The sequence below is a fragment of the Apteryx rowi genome, unplaced genomic scaffold, assembly GCF_003343035.1.
Source record: "Apteryx rowi isolate R43461 unplaced genomic scaffold, aptRow1 scaffold_7, whole genome shotgun sequence".
NCBI classification, from domain to species: Eukaryota; Metazoa; Chordata; class Aves; order Apterygiformes; family Apterygidae; genus Apteryx; species Apteryx rowi.
Genome location: NW_020450982.1, coordinates 4715164 through 4739948, shown reverse-complemented (window position 1 = coordinate 4739948; position 24785 = coordinate 4715164). Strand labels below are relative to the sequence as shown.

General features: G+C 57.1%; 1 protein-coding gene across 5 annotated transcripts; it reads right to left on the bottom strand.

Annotated features, from left to right (window-relative positions):
* Positions 1 to 7834: 7834 nt before the first annotated feature.
* Positions 7835 to 24785, bottom strand: POMGNT1 (protein O-linked mannose N-acetylglucosaminyltransferase 1 (beta 1,2-)). Of its 5 annotated transcripts, none has more exons than XR_003256854.1 (22): positions 23903 to 24097; positions 20367 to 20471; positions 19828 to 19943; positions 19434 to 19499; positions 18816 to 18929; positions 18003 to 18120; positions 17595 to 17693; positions 16963 to 17090; positions 16325 to 16395; positions 15902 to 15977; positions 14658 to 14741; positions 14447 to 14488; positions 14189 to 14247; positions 13618 to 13690; positions 13211 to 13339; positions 12762 to 12887; positions 12534 to 12598; positions 11854 to 11898; positions 11542 to 11677; positions 10924 to 11033; positions 9566 to 10653; positions 7835 to 8071 (listed from the first exon to the last, which is right to left on the bottom strand). XR_003256854.1 is itself a non-coding variant. In XM_026086850.1 (21 exons), the coding sequence occupies exons 1-21, from the start codon at positions 24029 to 24031 to the stop codon at positions 10551 to 10553; spliced, it is 1998 nt and encodes a 665-aa protein (XP_025942635.1). In that variant the 5' UTR covers positions 24032 to 24785; the 3' UTR covers positions 7835 to 10550. The 5 variants fall into 5 exon arrangements, 3 of the variants coding, with proteins under 3 accessions (XP_025942635.1, XP_025942634.1, XP_025942636.1); XR_003256855.1 differs by having other exon boundaries at positions 9600 to 10653; XM_026086850.1 differs by having other exon boundaries at positions 7835 to 10653; positions 20367 to 20475; positions 23903 to 24785.

Sequence of the window (24785 nt, the reverse complement as noted above, 5' to 3'; positions counted from 1 at the left end):
CTCCCCGCTTCGCACGGCTGCCTCGAGGCACCAAACCGCAGCGCCCGAAACGCCAGGCGGCGACGGGCCGGGGCGAGTTTCGCTGGCTGCGGAGGGCAGTTTCTGCGGTGCTTTGGCAGCGGCTGCGCACACACCCCYGGCTTCGGTCCTCCCTCCCGCCTGGAGGGAAACTCGAAGGACCAGTTTCGCCTCCCGGGTGAGGCCGTCGGTCGGAGCGCGGCGAAGGACGATCCCTCCCTCGAGCCTTTTCGGCTGYGCTCCTGCTGCAGGCGGCGGGCGCCGGCAGCCCGGGGGACTCGCGCCTTCACGCCCGCGCGCCCGTGCTGCTCCCAGCCCCGACGCCGTCCGCCTGCCAGGGCGCCTGAGCCTCGGGAAAGCTCTGCTCGGGGCTTTTCCTCGAGGCTCGCGGGGAGTTTCTCCCGGAGGAAACCCGAGCTGCGAGTTGAGCGCGCGCCCAGCACAAACCCCTCATTACCGTCGGCTGTGCAGGAAGGGCGCTGGCGTTGTCCCCCCACCTCGGCAGGGGAAACCGAGGCACGGAGCGAGGCCACAGGTTCCCAAAGGACGAACCCGGGCTGGGACCGGTGTGACTCACCCCGGCGAGTGGCCGCGGCTCCCACCCAGCCTGGCGAGGCCCTGGGGCACCTCGGTGACGGACGCGCCCCGATCCACCGCCCTGCAGTACCCGCAGCCGTCCGGTCCCCCCGAACCCGCAGGGGTCCAGTGAGCCCTGCTCCCTGCCGCGAGCCTGGCCCGGCTCTGCTGCGGCTTCCCCTCCGGCCCGGCTCCTCTCCTGCCCCCAGAAGCTCAAGGATGAGAGCCAAGAGGAGACCGTCGGCAAAGCTGCCCGGGACCTGCTGGAGGGGTTTTGCCGCAGCGGGTTCCTCCTTCGCACCTGCATTTGGCAGGCCCCGGTGACACAGGTGTGCAGCCGGCTGGCTGCCAGGTCGTGCCCTTCCCTAGCCCGCAGGCAGCACGCGCTGCCTGATGCTCGGTGCGTCTCTCCGCTGGGGGACCACGGGCCGCAGGCAAGCTGGGGCAGCAGGTTTCCCGGGCAGCCGCAGGCACCGGGGCTGCTGCAGCAGAGGGAGGGCTGAATTGCCCAGCGGGCTGCAGATAACCACACGGGTGAGAGCCAGGCCCAGCTGCACTCTGATATTGCAATAGGGCAATTGCAAGGATGGAGGTACCAGAGCGGAGCAAAGGTCCGTCTCACCCAAGATCCTGCCCCTGATGCCCGGGGAAGCTGGATCGGCACCAGCATGGTGTGACATTTACTGAGCATGTTTCCTTTGCCAGCCTCCAGTGATTTGAGCCTCCCGGAGCTGCCAGAAGTCTCCATGTATTTGGAAACCCTTGGGCTGGTCCGGTTCCCTTCGAACCTATGCCAATAACCTCCCACAGCAAGGAGCGCCCTGCGGTGCTTGGCCCCGTTCAGCCCCCATTCAGGTAGGCACCCCAGGGTGCCTGGCAGGGACTCGCCCTCAGCACCCCGAGAAACTGCTGGTGACGTTGGCGAGCCAGAGGCCGAAAAGTCCCCCGGGGCATGTGATGATAGCAAACTTCCTTATTGCCCCCAGGAAAGGCGTCCTTGGGCACAAGGTCTGCGCGGCATCGGGTGGTGCAGGCGTGTGCATGTGTGCTTGTGTTCCCTCTTTTTTTAGCCATGACATAGTGTGGGTGAGAGCGGAAGGGGAAAGTCCCCTGGCAGGGAAAGGCTGTGGGACTGGTGGCAGCACCTCTGCCTCGTGCTCCTGCCAGGCCTCGCTTGTGGCTGTCCCCAGCCACACGTCCTCCAAGGGTGGCGAGAGCTGGTTGTCCCTCACTGGGGTCCCTCCAGGGAGGGAGCCACTGGGGCACCTCCAGGACCGGGCTCACCAAGCGGGTGGCATTCAGTCCTAGAGCTGTGGGATTTGCTTTTTATAGGGAAATGGAGGTGGAGGCGCATGCTGTGGCCCTCTGCTCCCATTGCCATGGGTGGTCGCACCCCGGAGCCCCAGACCCTGGGGACCAGACCACTGGCACCATATTTACCCCCCATGGTGGCCTGGGACCTTGTCCCTCCAGGAAATGTCCACTTTTGATGCAAAACATGGGCTTTCCCCTGGCTTGGAAACYGGGAATGTGCCTGCCTGGGGCTGGGCTGTTGGAGGCAATAAGGAAGAGGTTGGAGCATGRGGTAGAGGAAGAGCGCCCAGGCTGGAGGCTGTTTAGCCTCCTCGTAGACACGGGGCTGCGGGTGGAAATGAGGGGCTGGAGCTTGCCAAGGGGCTTTTGCATCTCCCCTTGACACTCCCAGCCTGAGCGGGCACGAGCCCGGGAAAGGCACAAATTCCCAGAGAAAGAGCTGCATTCCCTGCTAGACRGAGGCAGGGACAGGGACAGCACAGGCGCCCCCCAGGATTGGGGTGGCCGGGACATCCCTGGTCACCCTCTGCCACCGCGTTCCCACGGCCCGGCAGAGCTGCAAGAGCTTGGCTCCTGGACAACCTGCTGCTGAAACAGCAGGCACCAAGCACGGACGTCGCTCTGGAAAGGCATGGCAGGTCCGTGGCACGGGCCCCGTTCTCTGGAAACGAGCCCTGTGCCTCCCGGGCTTGGCTCAGTTTCTCTGGAAACTGCAAAGAGCCCGTAGGACGTGACTCGGCGGGGCATGCAGGCCGATAAGGGACTAGCTGGTGGCCCGGTGACAAAAGGGAGGCTCTCGCCAGCTGCCTGGGCTGGCCCAGGAAGGGGACTCGCTGCTCCTGCACCCTGCCGGGCCGGGTGCGGGGGCTGCGTTTGCAYGCCCGGGAGCCCTGCGGAGCTGCCGATGCAGCCGTCTCCCCATGGCGGCGGGTGCTGAGCACGGGCTGACTTCCCGGCAGGTCGGCTGAGCACCTTCACCCCCCGCTCGGCACGGGGGCTCGGCCGCGCTGCGTCCCGGCACCGTGGTTTCGGAGGGGCAGGGCTCAGCGCTCTAGGAAATGAGCTTCCCTCTCCCTCTTTCTAATTGGTTTCATCAGGGGAGGCAATGGAGATGATGGGCCCCATGATTAGTGGGATGAGGAACTGCAGCGCTTGCGGTTTGTCCTGATAAAGCAAGCAAATGAGACGCGAGGGCAGCGAGGCGGGCATCAGCTGCGCAAGGAGTGCCCGCTGCGGGGGAATTTCCCTCCCTCCCTCCCGCCTCGCCGTAGGGCCTGCCAGGACGTTCCCGGATCAGCGAGAGGAGGACATCCTCCAAGGGCACGGCTGGCCCGGGAGGAGGAGGGAGGGCTAGACACRAGGTTTTGCCTCCCTGCTTGGGGGAAGCGAGTCGCCCCACCRGAGCCAGCGTCCTCGTGCCAGCCGGCTCCAGGGCGATGGGGAGCGGGGTGGCCCGTGGGGGCCGTCCCCCACCTCTGCCAGGCCTCTTGGTCCCCCTTGCCCTCCTCCCGCACCTATTCTGGGCCAAAGCTGGGGCGTTTTGGCAAACTTCTCATTGCTGCTTGGCTCAGCAGGTCGCTGGGCACAGCCCTTGCCCGTCCCCGAGGCCGAGCAGGGACTGAAGGTGCTTATCCGGCCATCGGCTCTACCTARTCGCCACGCGCTTTCTCCGTGGCACAACCCTCCTCCCCTTCCTGGCTCCTTTCCCCTCTTCCCTGCTGYGGGGAGCAGAGATCACCCAACCCTTGGGCCCATCAAGCCCAAAGGCCAGAAATTGCTGTGTGTGCAAGTGGTTTTCAAAAAGTGGCTCGGTGCCCTACTTATTTGTCGGGCTATCAGAGGCTGCGGGGAGGCGAAGGAAGGGGTGTTGGGTTGAAAAGCCAGCTGATATTAAACCGGGTGCATTAATCATTAACGCCACGCCAGGTAGGACACAGCATGATAACCACGAAGGCAACAATCCCAGGCACCRAGTTGAAGATTAATTTGCACCAGGCTTTTGTTGTGCAGGGCGTGGGAGACAACAACCCAATTTTCCCGGGGCAGGGAGCGCAGCGGGGGACACGAGCAGGGCTGGGCACAGGCTGGCAGTGGCACCAGGGCTCTCTGCAGTTGCTTGGGAAGGGACCTCCCGCAACCGGGGCCGAGGAGAAAACCAACGCAGAGCCCCTTCCTCAGAGAGGGTTAGGTGCCTCGGTGTCGCGACACTCTTTACAAAGTGGAGGGTGCCAAAAGTCACCCCCCCCCCCCCACAAATGCTAAGGGATGCGATGGAGAGAGGTGGCGTGGGTGGGGAAGGAAGTGGGTTTTTCCAGGCCTCATCCCAGGGCTGAGCCCTGCCTGGAAATGCAGGTATGCTGCGGAGCAGGCTGCTGCGCAGGGATGCTCCTGGAGGGCTCCCCGGGGCAYGGGTCAGATGCTATGTTGTCGGACGCTTGTCCGTCCCCATCGCGGTTTGCATGGTCCTGACCCTGCCTGGGACAGATCCTGCCTTCGAAACTTTTTTTTTCCAGATGGCTCAGCTCCCTGGCCTGGCTTGTAGGTGGCCTGGGCGCAGGCGTGGGGTGACAGCGTCGCTGCCTCCCTCCCGCGCCTGCCTGGGCCAGCGCGGCCAGACCCCGGCATCCCCCGAGCGCTGAAACGTCGATCTGGGCACCGGGGCGATCGTACGGGGCTTGTTAGAGCCACGCTCCTCCCCGACACCAGCTCGAGGGGTGCTTCCCTCTGTTTCGGGGGCGCAGAGGGAAGGACATGCCCAGCACCATGGGAAGGGTCAGCCGGGACCACAGATTCCTGCGAGGGAGCACAGGGCTCCCTGCTCCCCCCGGCACGGAGATCACCACCAAACAACCATAACGCAGAAAAAAGCAACAACATCGAATTAGGCAGAATCCCCCCCCTCCCCCCAGCCCTGGAAAGSTGAAGTTTCACGCCAAGACTGTTTTGCTTTTGTTTAATTATCAGCCTGCTCCGGGGGCGCGGAGCAGCCTGGGCAGGTTCTGCTCCGTGACGTTACACAAAGCGAGCGAGGCCGGGGCGTGGGGGGGCTGCGAGGGGCCCGCTGGAGACCTGGGAACTGGCTCCTGGTGTCACACGTGCAAAAGCTGACACCACGCAGGGCTTAGCCGCTGGCCGGGCTTCCCTCCGGAGGGCAGGGGATGTGCCTCCGGGACACCCGGGGATGCTCCAGCAGCTCCGGGCTGAGCCCTCTGTCCTGGAGGACCACGGGAAAGGGCAGGCATGGGGGCTCCTAATGCGCTCCCTGGGGCCTGAGCGCCTTCAGACAGCGAATCTGCACGTTGGGGGTCACCGTCGCCGGGGGCTGATGAGCCAAAGCTATCAACCAGCACAAACGGTCCCTTCGGAGGGGTTTAGCCTTGCTTCCAGCATCCCTCAGTCCTCCATCCTCCACGTAGCCTCCACCCTACAACTACAACAGTTTGCAAACTTGAAATAAGCCCCCGCCGAGCCGGGCAAGATTTGGTGAATATCGCCCACCAAAAAAAAAAAACCTCTGCCACCCTCCCTGCTGTTCAGGTGAGCAGTACCCAAATTTGGATCCACCTGGGCCTTGCTGGGCTCTGGCCAAAGGCACCAATCCCCATCACTTGTCCGCAGAGGCCGGGATCCTCCCTTCCCTGTGTGGGCCCTGGCAGGAGCCCAGCGCCGCCAGGCTCAGCCGTGGCAGGAGGAGGAGGCTGGTGGGGGCTGCCGGGTGGCTACAACCTGCCTTGCTCTGGCACCGCAGAGAGGGGCAAAACAAGCAGGGGGGACTCAAGGGTGAAGAAAAAACCTCGAGCAAGTCCSTGCCCTGACAAAAAGCTTGTACCTGGCCCCGCGGCTGGGGCAGGAGTGGACCGGGGAAGAGGAGACCTTCCCCAGCGCCTGCTTCTTGCCGCTGGGAGCCGACACTGGGCAGGGGCCTGGGAGGCAGCTCCAACACCTGCCTGCAACCACCCCCAGTGGGGCAGGGAGGAGCGAGGGGCGCACGTGAACCTTGCCTTGCTGTGGCTGTTGTTTTGCTATCCCAGTCCCTCCTGCACACGCTGCTTTTGCTTTCCAGACACGGGCTTGACAGCACGGGGAGCATTAGGGTGGTTGACCCCAGCATAGCAAGACATGAGCTGCCTGGTCTCAGCTCTGATCATGGCTGGTTCGTGGCCTCGGCCCCATCCCCTCCAGCTGCGATTTCCCTTCCTTGGGTGCAAATGGCACAGCGCAGGCACTCGTGAAGCTGTGCCCGGCTGCAGGGCAGGGCTGTGCCCCAGCACAGGGAAAAATCAGCGCTGGAACAGTGCCTCCATAAAGAATTCATTTGCCAAGTTACGTCACACATCGTGATCACCTCCGGCTCTGCCTGTGGCACCTTCCTCCCTGCGGCTGGTTGTTAGACCGCAGGTGGGAGGCAGGAGAAAGCCCCATTATTCCAGGAGCAATTTCTTCCAAAGGAAAAAAACCTAAATCCCCCAGAAATACAGCCCAGACCCTTGAGGGTCCGATGGCTGGGGCCTCCCAGCCCTGGACGGTGGGGTGCAATGACCCCAAGCTGGCTGCTCACTGCCCCCTCAAGTCTAGGGGGCCTAAGATACCCCCCCCCCCCCCCGACAAAAAGCTGCTTTGCTTTGGGCTGCAAGAGGGTAAAGTCGGGAGCTGAAGAGTGTACGCAGCCAGGCCRCAGGGTCTGCTGGCACCCTGCCTGGGGTGGTGGGGCTATTCCCCATGGGCCTGGGTCTGCGGATGCCAGCAGGGAGCACCACGGCCCCACGACGCTGAGCGAGAGCCCATGCCTGGCAGGTCAGAGTTTCCGTCAGTTAGCACAGCAAAGATAAGAAGTGCTCAAACCTCCGGAGGAAACAGCTAGCAAACCCACGTCAGCCTCGCCAGCACCAGGCGCCCAGCAGCACCTGCAACGTCGCATGGCTTGCAGGACCTCTACTGGCACACAAGCCGCAGGGCCACCATCAGCCCATGGCTATTGCCTTAGGTGCTATACAGAGGGCAGAGCTACACACCACCAGCAAGGCTGGACGGTCCCTCTGAAGCTCGGGATTGCTGGGAAAGAACAGCCTGTGCTGGGCTTCCCTGGAGCTGAGGTTGAGGCTGAAATGCAGCAATGTGTCTGAGCACCTGCAGAAAAATATCTGAATGAAACCAAGGGTGACTGAGGACCAAACAAACTGTCCTAAAAATTGTTTACCTCCTATACAATACAAACAAAGGGAAAGTCAAAATACAGTCCCCTTCATCCCCCAGTGCCTGCACAGCCTGAATGGGGATTTGCAAGATGTTTTGGCTGAGAAAAACTCTGCCCAAAACACTTTGCACAGCTCTGACTTGAGGAATGCCACCTTTTGACAAATAAAACCACCACATCTTTCTGGGTTGGTCTAGCTTTGCTGCCAAGCCAAACTATCCCTGTAACTTATAYGGCTCCCCTCCTGCCCCTTGGCCAACACTGAGAGCTGTGTTTCAGGATACCTTGTAGAAGTCAACGGCCATCACTGAGCCCCAGATGATGCTCTCTGGAGGTCTTCTTCTGCCCATGCTGAAGCAGAGGGACCAAGGTGCCACCCCCAGGTTGACAATGGGGGTTTTGGATGGGCAGCAACACACCCAGCCTGATTTTGCCCTCCCTCTCAGCAAGACGACACCATGCAGGGTGCCTGCAGAGTGATGCACCACGCAAAAAGGAAAACGGGAGCTACCTCAAAGAGCAGCATCTGCTCCGCTTGCCACCAAGACCAGGCTGCAAACCTGGACGTGCTCATCTCCCTCCCTACGCAGGGGTAGAGATCTTCTGGACAGCTTGTCCAGCCCACTCATCCTGGCCAGGGGCCACAGAGCCTTCATGTTCACCTTTCCAGGCAGGTGGCCAGAGCCAGGGACCCCAGTTCTGCAAAGCGCACAGAGCTGGAGACAAGACGCATGAGGCTCAACAGCTTTGCAATATTTATTCTTGAAAAAATAATTCAATTGAGAAAGCGGCAAGCCCTGGGGTTGCCCTTGCTCCCAGCCATACCATGGCCTGGTGGGTCCCCAACCCCTCGGCTGGCTGACCACCAAACTGGAGCCTTGAGAGAGGAATGGGGACAGACGGACGGAGAACAGCACCCAGCAGGCCTGTATTGGTGTGCAGAAAAGGAGGGAACGAGGAGGTCGAAGCCTGCAAGTCGAATCCTGCTGTCACTGAAAGCAAAGGGCCATAGTCCCTGGGGCTCTGCAGGACAGGGAGCAGCACAACAGGACAGGGGAAGAGGGGGACTCAGGTCTAGCCATTTCCCTGTCTGCAGGACTGAATCCCCCACACCCCCAAACAAAAAGGAGCTTGCAGCAGGCCTGAACCTCTCCTAGGGGGACAAGAAGTGAGGGAGTTAATTTAATTTAAGGAAGAAGGGAAATGTGACCTTGAGAACTGAGGCGCCAAGAAAACCGCCATGGTGGAAAGCCATGGAGGTTCTTCCAAAGCAGGACTTGAGGCATGAGCAGCCAACCCTGGTGCTGGGTAGAGGGGAAGGGAAGCTGAGTCCCTATCTCACAGCATTTAAAGGACCTTTTTAAAACCCATAAGGGCCAGCTGAGGCTGCAGGAGAGCAGCCCAGACATCCACCAGCTTAGGGCTGCTGTACCAGAGTCCCAGAGAAGAGGTGAGGCTGTGGGGGGTGGAGCAGGGCAGCATTGAACCCAAGCTCCAGGGCTGGTACCGAAAAGTCTTGATGGTGCCACCCTGCACTGTCAGGGCACTCGTGCCACCTCTCGTCCCCCCTCCTGCACCCAGGATGAATGGGGTGCAGGTAGGGGCCTGTCCCATCCCTGCTGTGCAGGCACTGCACACCAAGCTGCCTTGTCCCTTAAGCCGATGGGGTAGGCGTACAAGGGACCCCAAGGGTCAGAGCCCTTGTTCTTACACTAGAGCTGAGCTGTGCTCACGTGGGGGTTATTTTGACCAGAGAGGAGTAGATTTGCTGGGTTCACAATCATTCTCCTCCGCTGGGCAAAGGAGGGAGGAAGGAAGGGAACGGAGGATGGAGCTGGGGATTCAAAAGAAAGCTCCCAGGACTGTGCCCTTGAGGCTAGGGGCTGCCACCTCTCCATGCTACTTTCCTGCTATCCCCCCTTCCCACAAGCAATAAATAAATAAGTTAGTGTAGTGTAGATCCCAGTGGGTGCTGGGGTGGGTGCTCCCAGGGGGCCTGACACTCAGTTCACAGTGAGAAAACGAAGGGCAAGAGCACCTGGCCCAAACGGTGCTGCAGCCTGGGGGCCCAGCTCTCACATACCCTCCCTGTGACCACAGAGAAGGGGCTGGGCAGCAAACCCCTTGCTGGGCAGCAAGCCAAGCATGGGCAACCTGGGCAGAGAACTGGGCTCTTGTTGCATCGATAAGACAGGGAAGGCATTGAGTGAGGGGATCAGGACTGATCCCGGTCGGGGGAAACTTGTACCAGGTGGCTGGGGGTGGGAGGGGGCCCTAGGGTCCTTCCTAAGGCAGGCAGAGGGGACAGGGACCCTCTCTCCCTCTGCCCAGGGGTCGTACCATGCCAGGTGAGCCAGGCTGCCCATCCCAGCTCAGCCCACAGCTTCCCTGCCAGAAAAGTACCATGGTAAGTGGGAGATTCAGGAGAACAAAAACCCTTGCCTTGAGCAAGGGCTGGGGTACCTGGCCAGGAAAGAGGGACAGACGGGTACAGTACCACAGCAAGGACCATGCCAGGGTGCAGCATCGCTCAACTCCGGTATCGGCTACTGGAGGACCCAGGTCTGTCCTGCCTCCACAGCTGGGGATAGAGGTGGGGGTCGCTGCTTGCTGCTCCGATCTTGCTCCACAAGGCACTTTCATCCCCTCGCCCATGGCCCAAGGGGCAGGGCTGCTCCCAGCAAGGGAGGTGGGTGAGGACGGTCTGAGCTGCAGCACACAGCCTGGTCCTGCTCCATCTGCAGTCATCTCTGGCTCCCAGAACTGAGGGAAAAGGGGGTCCCCTTGATGGCCCTCGTGCTGGGGATGGGGTGTCCCCTACATGTCCACAGCGAGATCAGCTCTTCTGCAGCATTCCCTTTTGCCTACAAGCTGGGCTGCACTGGTGCCCGTGGCCCAAGCAGTGAGCTGGGATGCAGGGAGACATCCAATCCAGTGCAGTCTTCAAGGTGCATCCACTGTGCAGGAGAGAGAAGAGATGCTGGAAGATTCCCCCCTTCACCACTGCGCTGGGCACAGAGCCAGCCAGGCAAGAGTTAATAAATAAAACCCAGCTGGTAGGCTGCAGCACTTCCTACAGGAGCATGCTGCCCTTCTCAGGAGCTAGGGGCAGAAGAGGGAGCCACAGGCATTTCTAAAGGCCCCCCTCCAGCTCAAGACTGAGCATCCTCTTCCYCCAGCCTTGCCCAGTCAGCCCAGGTGGGGAGAGAAGGGAGCAGCGTTAGTAAAGAGTCTGTGTTAAAAAGGTTCCCGTGACGTGGGGGTAGCAGATCTACAGGGAAAGACCCCATTCCAGGAAGAGGGGGACCACAGCAGGGGGCTGGAGGGAGCCCAAGATCTCATTTTGCAGCCTGAAACAGGAGTCCATGTCTGGTCACCAGCCTCTGAGGGCAGCTGTCAACTTGGTCTCTGTCCTCTCCTGTCCCCCCTTGCTCCCCAGCTGCCGGTCTCATGTCTGCTCTGCTGCAGCAACTGCTGGCACTGCCACTGCCCCCTCCTCCTTGGCAGGGGGCTCCATGTAGATCGGTGTCACTGATGAGGGCTTCTTGGACCTGCGGGAGAGGAGAGGCTGGCTGGGAGCGGGCAGGGATGGTGGGTCAGCCTCAGCGCCCTAACTCCCCATGGCAGGGTCTCCTTCCCACTGGGGCATCCTCCAAGCCTAGGCAGGTATCCTGGCCCGCTCCCACCGCACAGATTAAGAAGGGGGGTGCTCTGCATGAGGAACAAGCTGGGACGGAGGTGAACGATGCAGTGCCCTTGGGCAGGGGATGGTGACAAAAGGATGAGGGGACGATTCAGGTTTCTGTGCCCTTGCTACTCACGAGTAGGGGGAGGCAGGGACCCCCACCACGAGGAAGTGGTTCTTCTTGCGGAAAAGCCTCCACAGCCCCTTGTGATTCCCACGGACGTCCAGGTCCCAGATGTGGAGGCACTAGGATGGCAGAGAGGGAGGGAAGAGGCATCAGTGCCCACAGACAGACACCAGGGCCAGGTGTCCCCTGGCGAGGAAAGACCYGTCACCCCTGCCCTTGCCAAGGTACAGCAGAGAGTGGAAGGTAGCTCAAATGGGACTGATTATGGCAGCATCCTTCCACTATCCTCAGTGAGAGGAGAGGGCAACTTGTTCCCCTCCCATCCCTGCCTCAAGACAGAGAAGTTTGGACTAGCACCTCCAGGTGAGGGATGAAAATGCCTGGACAAGCTCAGGCCCTGGGCTCCCACATGGACTTAAAAGACCTGTCCCCGCTGAGCTGAGCATCTGCCCTGGATGCCCCAGAGCCTGCTGTAAAAATCAAGAGCTTAACCATCGCCCAAGGGCAGCATGAATCCTTTTGCTGAGCTGTGTCAAGGCCATGGGCAGGACCAAGAGCAGAAGCCAGRCAGTTCCCAGAGATGCCAAGGCCAGTGCAGGGTGCGGACAGGCTGTGTCAGGGCCCCACCTTGGCAAGCTGAGTCCAGGTGGTAAAATCTGCTTCCTGCTCCATCCTGATGAACATGACGTAGACTTTGCCCTCAGTGTCAGGCACAAAGGAGTCCTCACAGGGGTTCTTGCTGTGGTCCAAGACCTCAGCCTCGCTGCAGGAACAGAATGGGGAGTGAGAGGGGACCCCAATTCCTTCCCATACCTACCATGGGGTGCTTCAGACAGGCAAGCGGTGGCTGGTGCCACCTCCACCCTTTCTTCTGTCCTAATCAGTTCACCCAGCACGCCCTGTAGTCTCCCAGCCTTTCTGCAAGCGGCATGTGCTTACCCGAGGAGCTGATGAATTTCAATTTCGTAGGCATCCTTCTTCAAGCTGTCAGAGGAGGAGAGAGCACAGTGATCATGGAGAGTCAGAGAGCTTGACAAGCAGGGACCTTCCTGAGATAGCCTCAGTTTAACACATCCAGTGTAACACTGAAAGGCAGGTTGGAACAGCAGACAGAGCAGACTCTGCCATGTGCGACACTTCTTGGGAGGGCATGGTAGCAAAAAGTGCCAAAAAGATGACCTTTGGGCACGTCTGCCAGGTCAGCTACAAACTCTTGCCCCCAAACCATACATGTCTTTGGGGAAACAAAGAAAACCCACCAGACTGGCTGCATGCACCCTGAGAGCTCTCAACTTCAAATCAAGCCTGAAGGATCAGGTGCTGTATTAGTGCAAATGAGGATTAGGGAACAGATATCTGTCCCTCATTGTCACTGGGGATCCACAAGCAACAAGGAGGGGTACTTTGTGCCCAGGCTGCTTTTGGGCTCCCTGGAGCATGGGTTAGCTGAACCCAGCCCCACAGAAACCACTGCAAGGAGTCCCACCCACAGCGCTCAATGTGCTGGGGCTGGAAGCGAAGGTTGTCATGGCAGAAGGAAGGGCGACATCTCWAGCACAAAGGGACAGGGTCAGGTCACGTGACTGCTTCATCCCAATCTCCTCCYGACCAGCACTCACCTCTCCACATTTTTAAGCTGGACATTCGGGACTGTGTTGAACTTGTGCTTTTTGAAATAGGCTTCCTAGGAGGAAAAGAGAGGAGGAAATGGAAAGGGGTTTTGGTCAGGAGTCAGCAGTACCGGGAGGTCACCTCAAGCAACCCCACTGCCTGCAGAGTGAGCTGGGGTCACAGCTCAGCACCCAGACAGGATTTGGCAGAGCTGTGGGCTGGGGGAGGTCACTCACATGAAAGTAGCCGTTCATGTTGAGCCCCACGATGCCAAAGTGGTAGGAGCGTGAGATGTCAGGGATGATGCACTCCCGGCCCTTCCGCTGCTCAGGCATCCGCATCCACATGTCCCAGTCCCAGAGCTGGGGAGGGAAAACTGGCACTCACACTGGGGTTTGGGGATTTCATTTGGTAGAGCAGCTGTCAGGGAGCAGGGACCTTTCTGGCTGCCCACACTGGCTGTGGCCCACATATCCCCAGCCTGCCTGGGCTGTTCTACAGCTGGTTATGTGGTCCTCAAGTTAGTGTCTGCCCCAAATCCATCCTGCTTGGGCATCCTATCCAAGGGAAGCTCAGAAAGAGCCAGGGCCCCTCCAAGAGCTGTGCCCATGGGAATTTGGTCTCAGGGACTGCTGATGTACAGAAATAAGAGAGCAGAAAGGAAAGGCCCATCCAGGACACTCACCTTCTCCGGGGTTGGCCACTTTGGCTCCAGCTCTTCCTTGTACAGGCTTTTCCGGAGCACCCAGCCCAGACCTGGCATGGTCTCCACACGGTACAAGAGTGAGGGGTCCTCAGCTGTGTGCTCGTAGCCCTGCGATGTTACAGGGAGCATTCACAGATCTGCCATTCCCCCACAAAAACAGGAGGCATCTTGCTCCATGGAGACCCCCAGCCTGGGGAGCAGGGGAGAGCCACTGGGAAGCACAGGGCAAGGACAGGACAGCTGTTTGCAAGGGTACTTCTGAACAGTCCAGGGATGGGGAGATAGACCTACCTATGACGACAGCGGTGGGGAGAACCCACACCCAGCCCAACTCAGGAACAGCACAAGGTAGACCTGTGCCTGCTCTGCCATCCTCCCTGACCCACCTGGTCGTTCCAAGCAGAGATGCAGTACAGGCTCTCGTCCTCCTCCAGCAAGTAGATCGACTGGCTCAGAAAGCTATGGAAAGAGTGGCCCAGCCCCTGGTCAAGAAACCCTCACAGACAAGCCAAAGCAAGCTCACCAAGGGACTGGCCACCCGCAACTGTTGGGGCAGTTTAACATATCTCTTGGGCTGAGCTGGCTGACATTGTGCAAGACTGGGCAAGAAGCACCTCACAAACTACGCTGCATCTCCACAGAGGGAGGGGACAACAAAATCATCTCCTGCCTCAGAGTCTCTCCTCCTCACAGAGAAACAGRAGCCATGGTAGACACTGCCTCTGCCACTTGCTATGGGGCAGCCCCAGCACTGTGTGTGCAGGGCAGGATAGGTCCCAAAAAACAAACCAGGAAGAGATCCACAAACTACCTGATCCTGAAGTTACCCAGAACTGAGTCCTAGGACAGACAAGGACTGCCTCTCTGCAGGCAGGGATCGGACCTCTCTCGAGTGGCCACTGAGCTCCTAGGAAATGCTCCAACCCAAAACAGGAGCTCAGGGCCCCACAGCTTTACCTGAAGAAGTCAACGGAGATGTCAAGGTCTTCCTCCAGAACCACAGCAAATTTGGCCTCCTGGAGAGCACAGAGAGGTGTCAAAAATGGATGGAGAGGACCACGATAGAGCAGAGACACCAAGCAGTGTCCCCTGCCTGCACTGCTCCCTGTCCAGTGCCAGCTCCCATGGGATGGGTGTCACTCTCCTGGGGAACCCCACACTGCCTTATTCCCACAGGCAAGTGGATGGACAGGGTCAGGCCGAGGTCTCACTCACCGGATGCAGGTTGAAGGTTGCAGTCAGACTGGCTTTGTAGTGCTACAAGAACAGACATATCATTGCCTGTGTTAGCATCAATCCCTGAACCACAGGGAGAGGCAGCCTGGCAAGGATGTGGGGCTAAGCCTGCCTCCTTTGAATATAATCCATCCTATCCCATCTCATTCTGATGCTGGGGCAATAACTCCTCCAGGAAGGGGTCTCTCACCTGGGAAACTCTGGCATTTTTAATGCTGATGGGAGTGTGCTGGATTCCAGCAAGGCCAAACAGCTCCACAACATCCATCGGCTCCTGCAACCGGAATGGACAAAGGTCAGGTAATGCGTAGGTCTAGATACCTTCCCTCCCGCTGTCTGCCACAACATCAGCTCCCTGGGACACCAAGAATGTGCCTGTGGGACCTCCTATGTGTGGCTGTCCTCCTGGGGGTAAGCGAGGCTTCAAGTAATGCTTCTGAAGACCCACAGCAGTCCGGCGGAACAATAGCTGGGAGCACCCCGAACCCTCTTGCACCTTTGGTCCTGAAGTATTGCTAACCCTTGCAATATGTCTGCTAACTTGCAGACCAGAAGTTGTATCCAAGTAAGAACCTCTGAGGAGCCCTGAATACCCAGTCCCTCATGGACAGGGCACAAAATAGTAGGTATTTCCAGGAACACCTACGTAATAGCTGCTTAACACTGAGACCACAATCAGCTTCACTTTCTCCTCCTGTTACGAAGGAGACCTCTCTGAACAAGCACATCCTCACTGGGGTCAGAAGCAATCCAGAATTGGGCTGACATACCTCTGCTCCAAGAAGGCCCCACCATGGTCTTCTCCATCCTCTTTTTAAACACTGTCCCTCACATCTCCCAGCCACAGATGGGAAAAGGAGTTCCCATTGCTCCTGCTCCCGCTTTCCTTGGTATCCACCAAAGCAGCATCCAAGCCGCCCCCTCATAGCCAAGGGATGAGCTCCAGTTGCCATGGCAATGGATACTGCTATCTTTATCTGCTCTGGTGTGCTGCAGTAACAGCCTGTACAAACACACCAGCTCCCCCAGGCCCACAAACTGGCAGCAGTCAGAAAGGTCTGAGAAGCAACGAGCCTGTTCCCTTCCCTAACTCCATCACATACGATGGTCCACGGACCGCTGCAGACACAAGGGCAAGAAAGCCCCTGAGACCCCTGGGTATCCCATATGCCTGTCCCAGAGCGGGATGTGCTTGCAGTGGGATCCTTCAGTGTCCAGTAAAGGCTGAGCTGACAGGAAGGTCCTCTGTCCTCTCAAGGACCAGCTCTCCTCGACCTGGCCACAGCTTTCAGGAGCCTTCTGAGAACAGACCATTCTGGGGCTATCCGGGCCCCAGGCTCAGAGCCTGCCACCCACCAAGGACTGGGGCAGCGCCACGTCCTCTTGGTTGGGGGACTGAGGCTCAGGTGCAGGAACCCCCAGGAGTGCTCTCACCTCATAGTACCCATCAACGAAGACTGTAATCATCTCAGGATTGACTCCCTGAGCCGACAGCAAGGAGCGCAGCATCCTGGGGAAGAGACGGAGGGTCCTGAGCACAACACAGCCTCAGCAGGCTTGGGCTGCTCAGCAAAAGGGTGCTAGACAATCCGTCTCCGGAGTCAGAGAAAGACTACAGGGACAAGTTGTGGCTTGAATCCCTTGGGGTGGGAAAAGGGTGCATGCGTAGGGATTAGAGTCTAGTGACCCCAGGCTCTTCCCTTTCCCATGGCCAAGGACCCTGTGATCTCCCTGAGCAGGTCTGCCGACATTGCTTATGCTACCCTAGGACAGAGCTGGATCCTGCCAGCAGGACACAGGCTCATGCCTGGTCTCTTGGCATGAGCTAGAGAAGCCATGTCCCCTGGAAGCGCTCACCTGTACAGGTAGTTGGGCCGGTTTCCTGCAATAACAGCTACAGGCACATCAAAGACTTTATTGTCTTTGAGCTGGAAAAAAAAAAGAAATGTGTGTGAATGGGGCTGGAGGAGGCCACGTCACTGAAAGCAGGATCTAAGGGGTAGCACAGCCCTACCCATCAGCTCAGGACCTCACCAGCCAAGCCAGGATGCGGCCCACTCAGCACTACTGGAGATCCTGCCAGCTTCTCCTCTTAATCCTATCTTAGACCCAGCCACCAAATCCCAACTTGCTCCTGCTCCAAGGCCCCTTGGCCAAATATCTCCCTCGTTGCCCTTCAGAGCTGTTCTGAGGAGGCCGGCCCAGAAGCTGTCACAGATGCTCTGTCTGCAAAGGTACAGGCCCAGCTGCTTGCATCGAGGTCCCTAGAGCCACGGTAAACTGTCAGCTGCAGGGAAAGGGAACCCARCTTCCCCAGCGTGACCTGACTCAGGTATATTTGCCTTACATTTGCCAGGGCCTAAGAGGTTGCCCAAGGGCAGTTACCATTCCTCAATAGCTGCACAAGGACAGGGCTCTGCATGTGAGCTGCATACATGGGTCCAGGTCAGCCCTCCCTCCTGGAGCCCTTCCCACTGCTCTGCCCCTGCACTCACTGGATCAGGGTTGAACTCGATGGGTGTGGGGTCTTTGCAGCTGCAGACACTGCCGTAACCTTCTACTTTGCTGCAGAACCTCCTCCGGCGGCGGTTCAGCTCTGTGTCGGGCCAATGGCACTCAGCATCTAGAGATACCAATGAGAAAACCAGATCGCTCATCCCCACAGCCTTGCTCTGCGTGCTCCAGGCCACACAGCCCCACAGATGGCTCTCCCCGGACTCAGCTGTCACCAAGCAAGCTTTGTTGCCAAGAATAAGCATCACTTCAGGATGTAGCCAGAGGAGCCRCTTGGAAACCATCCCCACTGCATGACCTCTGGGAGTGGAAACAGGCCTGGTTCAAGGTCACAGAGRACTGGAGTAGGTCCACATTGGAGAGATGATGAATGGCCAGAACATGTCCCCACTCCTCCMTCCTCACCTTGCTCTAGGACCATCACTGCAATTGCCATGGAAGCAGGAAGAAGGGAAGTTGGTCCCATTAAAAATTACCAGCCTGCTCCAAGTAGCTTTATATCTGYCTTGGGATGTTGCTAACAGACCCAAGGCTTAGATTTAAGTACACCAAGAGCACTGGGCAGACATCCCCCAGTGATACTTTGCACCACGACGCAGACCTTGTTTCCTACCTTCCATGGACGTCAGGTGGACTTCTGTCTTCAGCAGTACGGGGTCACCCCACGTTGAGAGGGCAGGCGACTTTGCGTGCTTCTCACCGTATACCTCCCCTGGAGSAGGGACACAGGGTCAGGACTGTCCAGAGGGGGCCCATTTCCCTAGTATCAAGGCACAGTCAGAGGCTGCAGCTCAGGGCAGTAGCTTGGGACCTCTTCCTTTTTGGCCATTGGGGAGCTGCTGAGGGGACCTGCTCGGCCTCCATCCCAACCCTCACCCCCAGGAATGGAGTTGGCTCCTCTCTGTGACTTGCTCCCCACTCATACACTGCATGTTGGGGGTGGAGTGGGTTTATCTTAACCTCCCATCTCCCCCCAAAAGGTACCATGAACCCCTTCCTGGTCTGTGCTAGACTCACTTACCCCCCTTCTTCCCCACAAACGTCCACATGTCTCTCCAGCTTAGGAATGGTGCAACTTGGCTCCCCAGGCTTTTCAGAAGGTTCTTAGCTGTGTCCTTGAGGTGGAAGGAGCCTTCATCCTGGAATGAAACATAACCATGAGGCCTTTTCCTTCCCCTGCAGCTGAGGTCTGGCTCCTAATGCAGACAAGAAAATCTCCCAGTGTTTCCAAGGGGGTAGAGTCCACACCTACCCTCAAGCCAGCTAAACCTCTGTGCCACTAAACCTGCTGGTGGCTTCACCATTACCCATGGGGAGGTCAGAGGAGTCATGGACTCTGGTTTCCTCATGACCAAATTGTTCTTGAGCAGGGCTGTGCATCCAGAARGGCTTCACAGGCTGAACCTGCAACCCTGAAGTGGCATAATCCAGACTGCACCTTACACAGCAGCCTACAGCCAGCATAGCCCCCAGTCACTGCATAACAGCCTGGAACTGGAATAGTCTAGGATTGGCACAGAGCATTCCCTGGAAGGGTCCCATCACGTACTTGTACTTTCTCATCTCCATTTTCCACCTAGCCTTTTGTTTTTGGCTGCAAGCTATGACACACATGTTCTTTTTGCTCTYTTGTCTTGCTCCTGGGCACACAGCAGTATTCGCAGTAAAAAAGGGGAGCAAGGGGATAAGGGAATTGATGAAGCCAGAGAGACATAGCCAAACTGAGGATGTGACATTTAGCCCTGGGAATACATGGTGACATTCAGGAAATGACAGGAGTTTTAGGGTGACCTGACTCAAGGTGACATTTTCTTTTGACACAAAGGTYGCCTACCTTAATGGTGAAGATCAGGATCCGGCCCCGGGCAACCATGTTGAGGAAGAGTACCATGGCTTCATCCTCATGGGGAGAATAGGTGTCAAAGACCCTCTTGGCCATCACGTGACCCTGTTKGTATTCAAATAGGAGATGCACCTTAAGTTCTATATGGCCAGGACATGCAGGGGTATGGAAATTTGCCCTGGAAGCCTCTGTTCTTAGATAACATGATGAGCTACTTTTCTGGTATGCCAGGGAGAGAGTACCCAGGCAAATTCAGCCCTTGCACCTTCACACAGAGCACACTGAGGTCCATGGGATGGCATTACTCAACCTCACCACCCCTCTTCTGCCTGCTTGACCAGGATATTCCTGTTGGGGTTCACATTTCTTCTGGTCGGGGACTGAGCCCAAAGATGAACTGTCTGAGAAACCAATAAAAGCTTTTCTCTGAGCTAGGCAAACCCAAGAGAAACACCACGAGAACACTTTGGGTCGCCACATCCTGCTCWGGCGACTAGAGGCAAACCAGCATTCAGGGACTTCTGGCCACTCTTTGCCTCACACATGCAACAGGTCAACAGGAAGGACAAACATGACATAGTGAGAGCGCCACATGCAGACAAGCTTTACCGTAGCTTGATTTAAGACGATGACATGGATCCCTCTTCCCTGCTCCCGAGCCTCATCTTCCAAGACCTGCAAGTGGAGAAGTGATGACAGCCGTAAGCCAAGACCCTTATTCTCTGCTCCAACGCTGCGACCCTGCCTGTTCAGCACAACAGGGCCCCCAAACAAGAGGCAAGTATCTCTCCTGTGACATTTTGGTTTTGCTCATGGCATCGATGGGTGCCAGAGTAGGAGACAATGTGGGACAACAGCTCCGTGGCCCTGTAGGCAGGAGGAGGATCCTCTCTTACACCTGTTGCCAACTGTAGAAGTGCTCTCACCACCTACCATTCAATGCTTCACCCATTCAGCCCCATCCATCCTCCGCTCACAGGGACAGCCAGCATTGGCCACTCACCGTTGTCCCATCCACAGCCACATAGACCTTTGATCGGCTGGAGTACACCTCAACATCCAAGATCTTCCTGGTGCTGGCAGGATGCCTAGGGACTTCCACGTTCAGCATCTCATCATCTGCAGGGGAGGAATGCCCAGTCTCAACCAGCCCCAGAACTGCTGGCATTGTCTCTGCTCAGCCCTAGGTCCAACCATACCTCCAGGTGGCTCATACCTACCAGGTATCCCAGCTGAACAAGTCATGGGCCAGAATCTAGAGGGACAGCATGTGGGGAAAACTCTAAATGGCAACAGGTCTGGCCCCAGCTAGCCCCATAAAGCCTTCTGCAGCCAAACGTGAAAAAGACATCACCCTGACATCACCTTCTGTCCCACTCCTCAGCTGAAGCCTTAAGAAGACAGATCAGGAATGGGAACAGCCTGTTTCATTTATTTTTGTTAAACCCACATGCACAGAGCTGTCTTTCATGCTGTAGCTGGTGACAGGTTACTCCCCTCTCCCCAGTTTCCTTGCTTTCAAAGCAGGGTCCTGCCCCTCACCATAGTCCTGTGTGGACTCCTCTTCCTCCTCATAAGCAGCTCTCCTGGTGTCCAAGATCAACTTGATGTTCACAATCACAGTCACAAGCAGGAATAGGACAGCACCTGTCTGCAGGACACTGTGTTAGCAACTTGTAAGTAACAACCCTGAGACAAGGCTACTTGGTAGAGGCTGCAGGGCACCCCAAGCAGATCTTGCAAGGGATCTTTGGCATCTGTCATTTTCCTTATTATCTTCTGGGGAATGTAAAGAGAGAGAAATAGAGATGACTGAGCTTTAGGATGAAATGTTTTCATCTGCTGGAAAGCACTGAACTCTTGATACACAAGAACAAGCCCACTTCCAACATGTCCCTGCTTCCAGATCTGTGAGTAGAATTCTGCTAAAATATTGCATCAAGGCTGAGGATCTCTGCATACCAAGAGTTTGRTAATTCAGATTTACAGCTCCCACAGTAACCTTAACTCTGTGCCTCCTACAACATCACTGCATCCGTCCCTCCCCCTGCAACCACAGGATGTATCCACAGTCATCCACATGACAAACAGATATGTCCAGAATTTGAGAGGGAGGAAAAGATGGACTAAAGCAAGGCAAAGGCAAGAAGCTGAGGCCCGACTTCAGGAAACTGCACTGTGTCATGGGCTGCAGAGAACGGCTCACTGCCTTACTGTCTGCAACATACTGCAAGGCAACCCGTGTGGATGTAGATGCACAGGGCTAYGGAGAGGTCCATGGTTTATACAGCAGACCATGGGAATCTCCAAATTGAGTACCACCGTTTCCCAAAGCACTGTTGCTCTCAGAGCAAAAGGAGAGAGATGAAATTGCAACATTTTTTACAAGCACATGTATTTCTTTAAATGCATCTTTTCTCCTCTTCCCCAATTTTAGTCTTTTTCTTGATATTTCACAGTAAAGCAGAAAGTGTGCCACACCAAAAGGATCATTTCTGAGAAACAGCTGCACAGGCAGATTTGGACCATGAACATCCAGAGGTAGGAAGTAATCAGCCTGCAGATGTATGCTGCAAAAGCACACCTGACAGTGCCTGAGAGGATGATGGTCTTAGGGTTTCAGTGTTGTGCTGGGACGCAGAATGCCCTAGGTTTAAAGTAAGGCCTCAGCTGAAGTGATCTCTCTGCTCATCCCCAGGGGGCTCGCCTGGGCGCTCCTTCATGGTAGAAGGGTAACAGCAGCATGTGGAAGCTGCAGAGCTCTGTGCAATGAGAAAGTCACTGCCCTGCAGCAACGGCCCTGCCTCAGGCCAAGGTACAGCTCCAGCAGCCCCAGCAGTTGCCCTGGACATTCACACAGCGAGGGGAAGGTTCTGTCATCAAATTTAAGACAGAAAGCCCTGAGCGCCTGCTACCCACAAAGCCAGTACAGCTGTAGGGCTCCCCCACCAGCCTCCATGCCAAGAGGCACCTTTGAGCTCATAGCAGAGCCACTGTAAAGGCCTAAATCTGATCGCTACATGCTGCTGCTGCTGACAGATTCATCCCACGGCCCAAAAGCTGTGGCCCCTCAGTCCAACCATGCTACAGATGTACTGGATGGTTTCCCCTGGCCTTCCCTGCAAGCTCAGGGTTCTGCTAACCTCCCCGGAGCATCCCAGGACAGGAATTAAGTCTATGTGGAGGTGTCACAGCAACCAAGGAGTGGGAGGAAAGAGGCTGGGATGGGCTCAAGGAAGGCTGCCCATAGCATGGTTCCCCCAAGGGTGAAGCTGGTAAAGGTCTGGCCTCAAGGGGATGCTATCAGGGACAGAGTTTGGGTAGTTCCGAGAGTCTCCTCTCATATCACATGTGCAAAGGCTAACCCAAAACAAGTTGCCCTACAAGCCCCCAGGTCCACAACAACTTGTTTCCTCAGTATCTGCGCCTTTGTCACCTTTAGGACTCCTGTAATGGCACTTTCTCTCAGGTAGATTCTCCAAGGTCTAGTATGGGGTTGAGATCACACACGAGCTTGCCCTTGGTAAGAGGCACTAAAAGGATCCCCCCACCTGGCAATCTATTGCCTCAAAGCTACATGTTCCTGCTACCTCTCCTGGGCAGACAAATGTGTTCAAGTACCACCTGAGGAAGATAAATGGGGAAAAACAGTATCAAGATAAGAGATGGACAGGTAGGCAGCCTGATAATATAAGTGTCAGTATGGCATTTTGGCTTGTCAATATGTCATTGACTCAAGAATACAAGCACCTCTGCGGATCTGGGCACAAAAAGCTTTTAATTAGTCAAGAAGAGAACCTTGGTCTTGGGGCCAAAAGCAGACCACGTGCCATGGCCAGTAGCAGAGCCAGTTTACTAGCTCTCCTAGACCACACAGCCTGGTTGGTGCTAGAGAAGCAGAAAAGCAGTCCACCAGGGAGACCCRATCTCCAGCCCAGGTTACCATGCAGAGCTGTCACAGGACATGGGACAGCACTGAGCAGGACCAGCAGCCAGAGCTAGTACAGTGAGCTCAGTCAGAGCTGCTGATAGAGGCTTAGCTGCTCTGGACTTGGCTACTTCATAGCTGCAGTTCTAACTTAAATATTTTTAAGCTCAACTTTCATCTGTGTTTTAAGCCACATGAGCTGACAAACACCCCCTCCACCCTTCCTCAGTCTCCAAAGCTGAGCTTTTGTTTAGACATGCACGAGGACAAGATTTATACAAAATCACTTGACTCCAGCGGTCAATCCCCCAAGGTCTTTAATGGGATTTAAAGGGCCAGGAGTGAGAGGAGCAGAGCAAACAATGCCTGTCCTGGAAGAGGAGCTCCATTACCCATCTCAGAGTGTCCCAGGGGATGCAGGATTGAGTGGTCTCCTTCCCCATGAGGCCTTTGCAAGACTTTCTCCTCCCAGGCAAACACAAAACCCACCCCTCCTCCCTCCCACAGCAATTGATTGCCCARTTTCCCAAGCTCTGCTCATCTCAGGAACACCCCCTTTTCTGCAGCTCAGAGCCCTGGGGCCAAACCCTCCTGTCTTTATTCCCCCAGACACCCACAGGGATGCCAGCACAGCCTGGGATTAGCAGTTTTATAGCATAAGCAACAAGGCCCCTGGCTTTCCCAGACGCCAGCTGCCTCTGGGCACGAGATCCCATTATTCACCCCGCCCTATTTGTCCACCTGGTGTGCCTTATACCAGACTGGTTTGCAAACCGTACATGCCAGGGCTGGTTTCCCACTACAGGCAGAGCACTGCTGCACTCAGCACCAGCATGGGGCTGGGAAAGGAGGAATCAGTAATTTTCCTAGCTGAGAATCACTCAAGAAAGCTTGGATAACTGTATCTCCTGCCATAACCACCCAACAGGCCCATTTGAATCAAGGAGAAACTGTTAGACACAGCAAATCCCTCAAGGCATGAGCACAAAGCCACTAGGGTGGCTTTTCTGAGGACAAGTTACACTTCCCCAGCATGTTAGATCATCCTAGGCTGCTGACAGACCCACCTCCACCCATGCAGCTGCTCCATAAGCTTGTAAACCCCATAGATTATCTTCCCTAATCCACAGCAGGCCTGTGATTGACTCACCTGGCACAGCTTCCGCAGCGCGCGTTGGTTCATCAGCTTGTACTTCCAGGCAAGGTACCAGCTCCGCTTCTTGTGGGGCTTGACGAYGGGGTTGGGTTTCCACTCGTCCATAGTCACAGGGCCTGGCATGGGGGCAGCCACGTGGGGCAGGGGTCAGGACRGGCTTTGCTCTGCTCTCGCGTCCATCAGGGCTCCCTGCTCAGACGGGATRGGTGCAGAGTGAGGGTGGCAAGTCCGTTCATTCCTCTTCCCAAAAGGCAACATGAGGCCTCCCAGCCCACCAGCACCCATAGCCATCCCAACCCCACAGCGAGCTATAGGGGACACCAGGCTTTGTTAGAAGACCTGTAAGATGGTGCTTGGACCCAAGGGCCGGCAGGTACCTCTGTCCCTGGCCAACCTGTTAGTCAGCCTGTCATGATACTGCAGATGGATGGGCCTGTCTCCCAGTCCTGTTCACCTGCTGGAAAGGAAGAGCAGCCAAGAGGCATGTGGTAGGGATCCCAGGAGGGGCCCCAAGCTGGCAGCGTTATGGAGGTGCCAGGCACTGCCTTTGTAGCCACCAGCTGCTAGCTGAGCTTAGCCACATCAGCCTGCAGGATCGCCAGTGGGGAGATGTGCAGTCCCACCCGCAGCACAAGGACCGGGCTGTGAGGCAGCACCATCTCCATTAGCAGGGACGTAGCCAGGCTAGGTGCGGGGAGCAGAGCATAGCCCTGCTGGGGAACCCAGCACCCCACAGGGACAGGAGCAGTCCCCAGGCCAGGCCCGGTGGGAGCTCAGGCCTCCTGCAGCGGGGCCAGGCAGCACCAGCTATGGGGTGGGCTCCCCACAGCGGCCTCCCTGGGGGGGAAGGACTGGGCTGGGGGAAAACGCTTCGGGG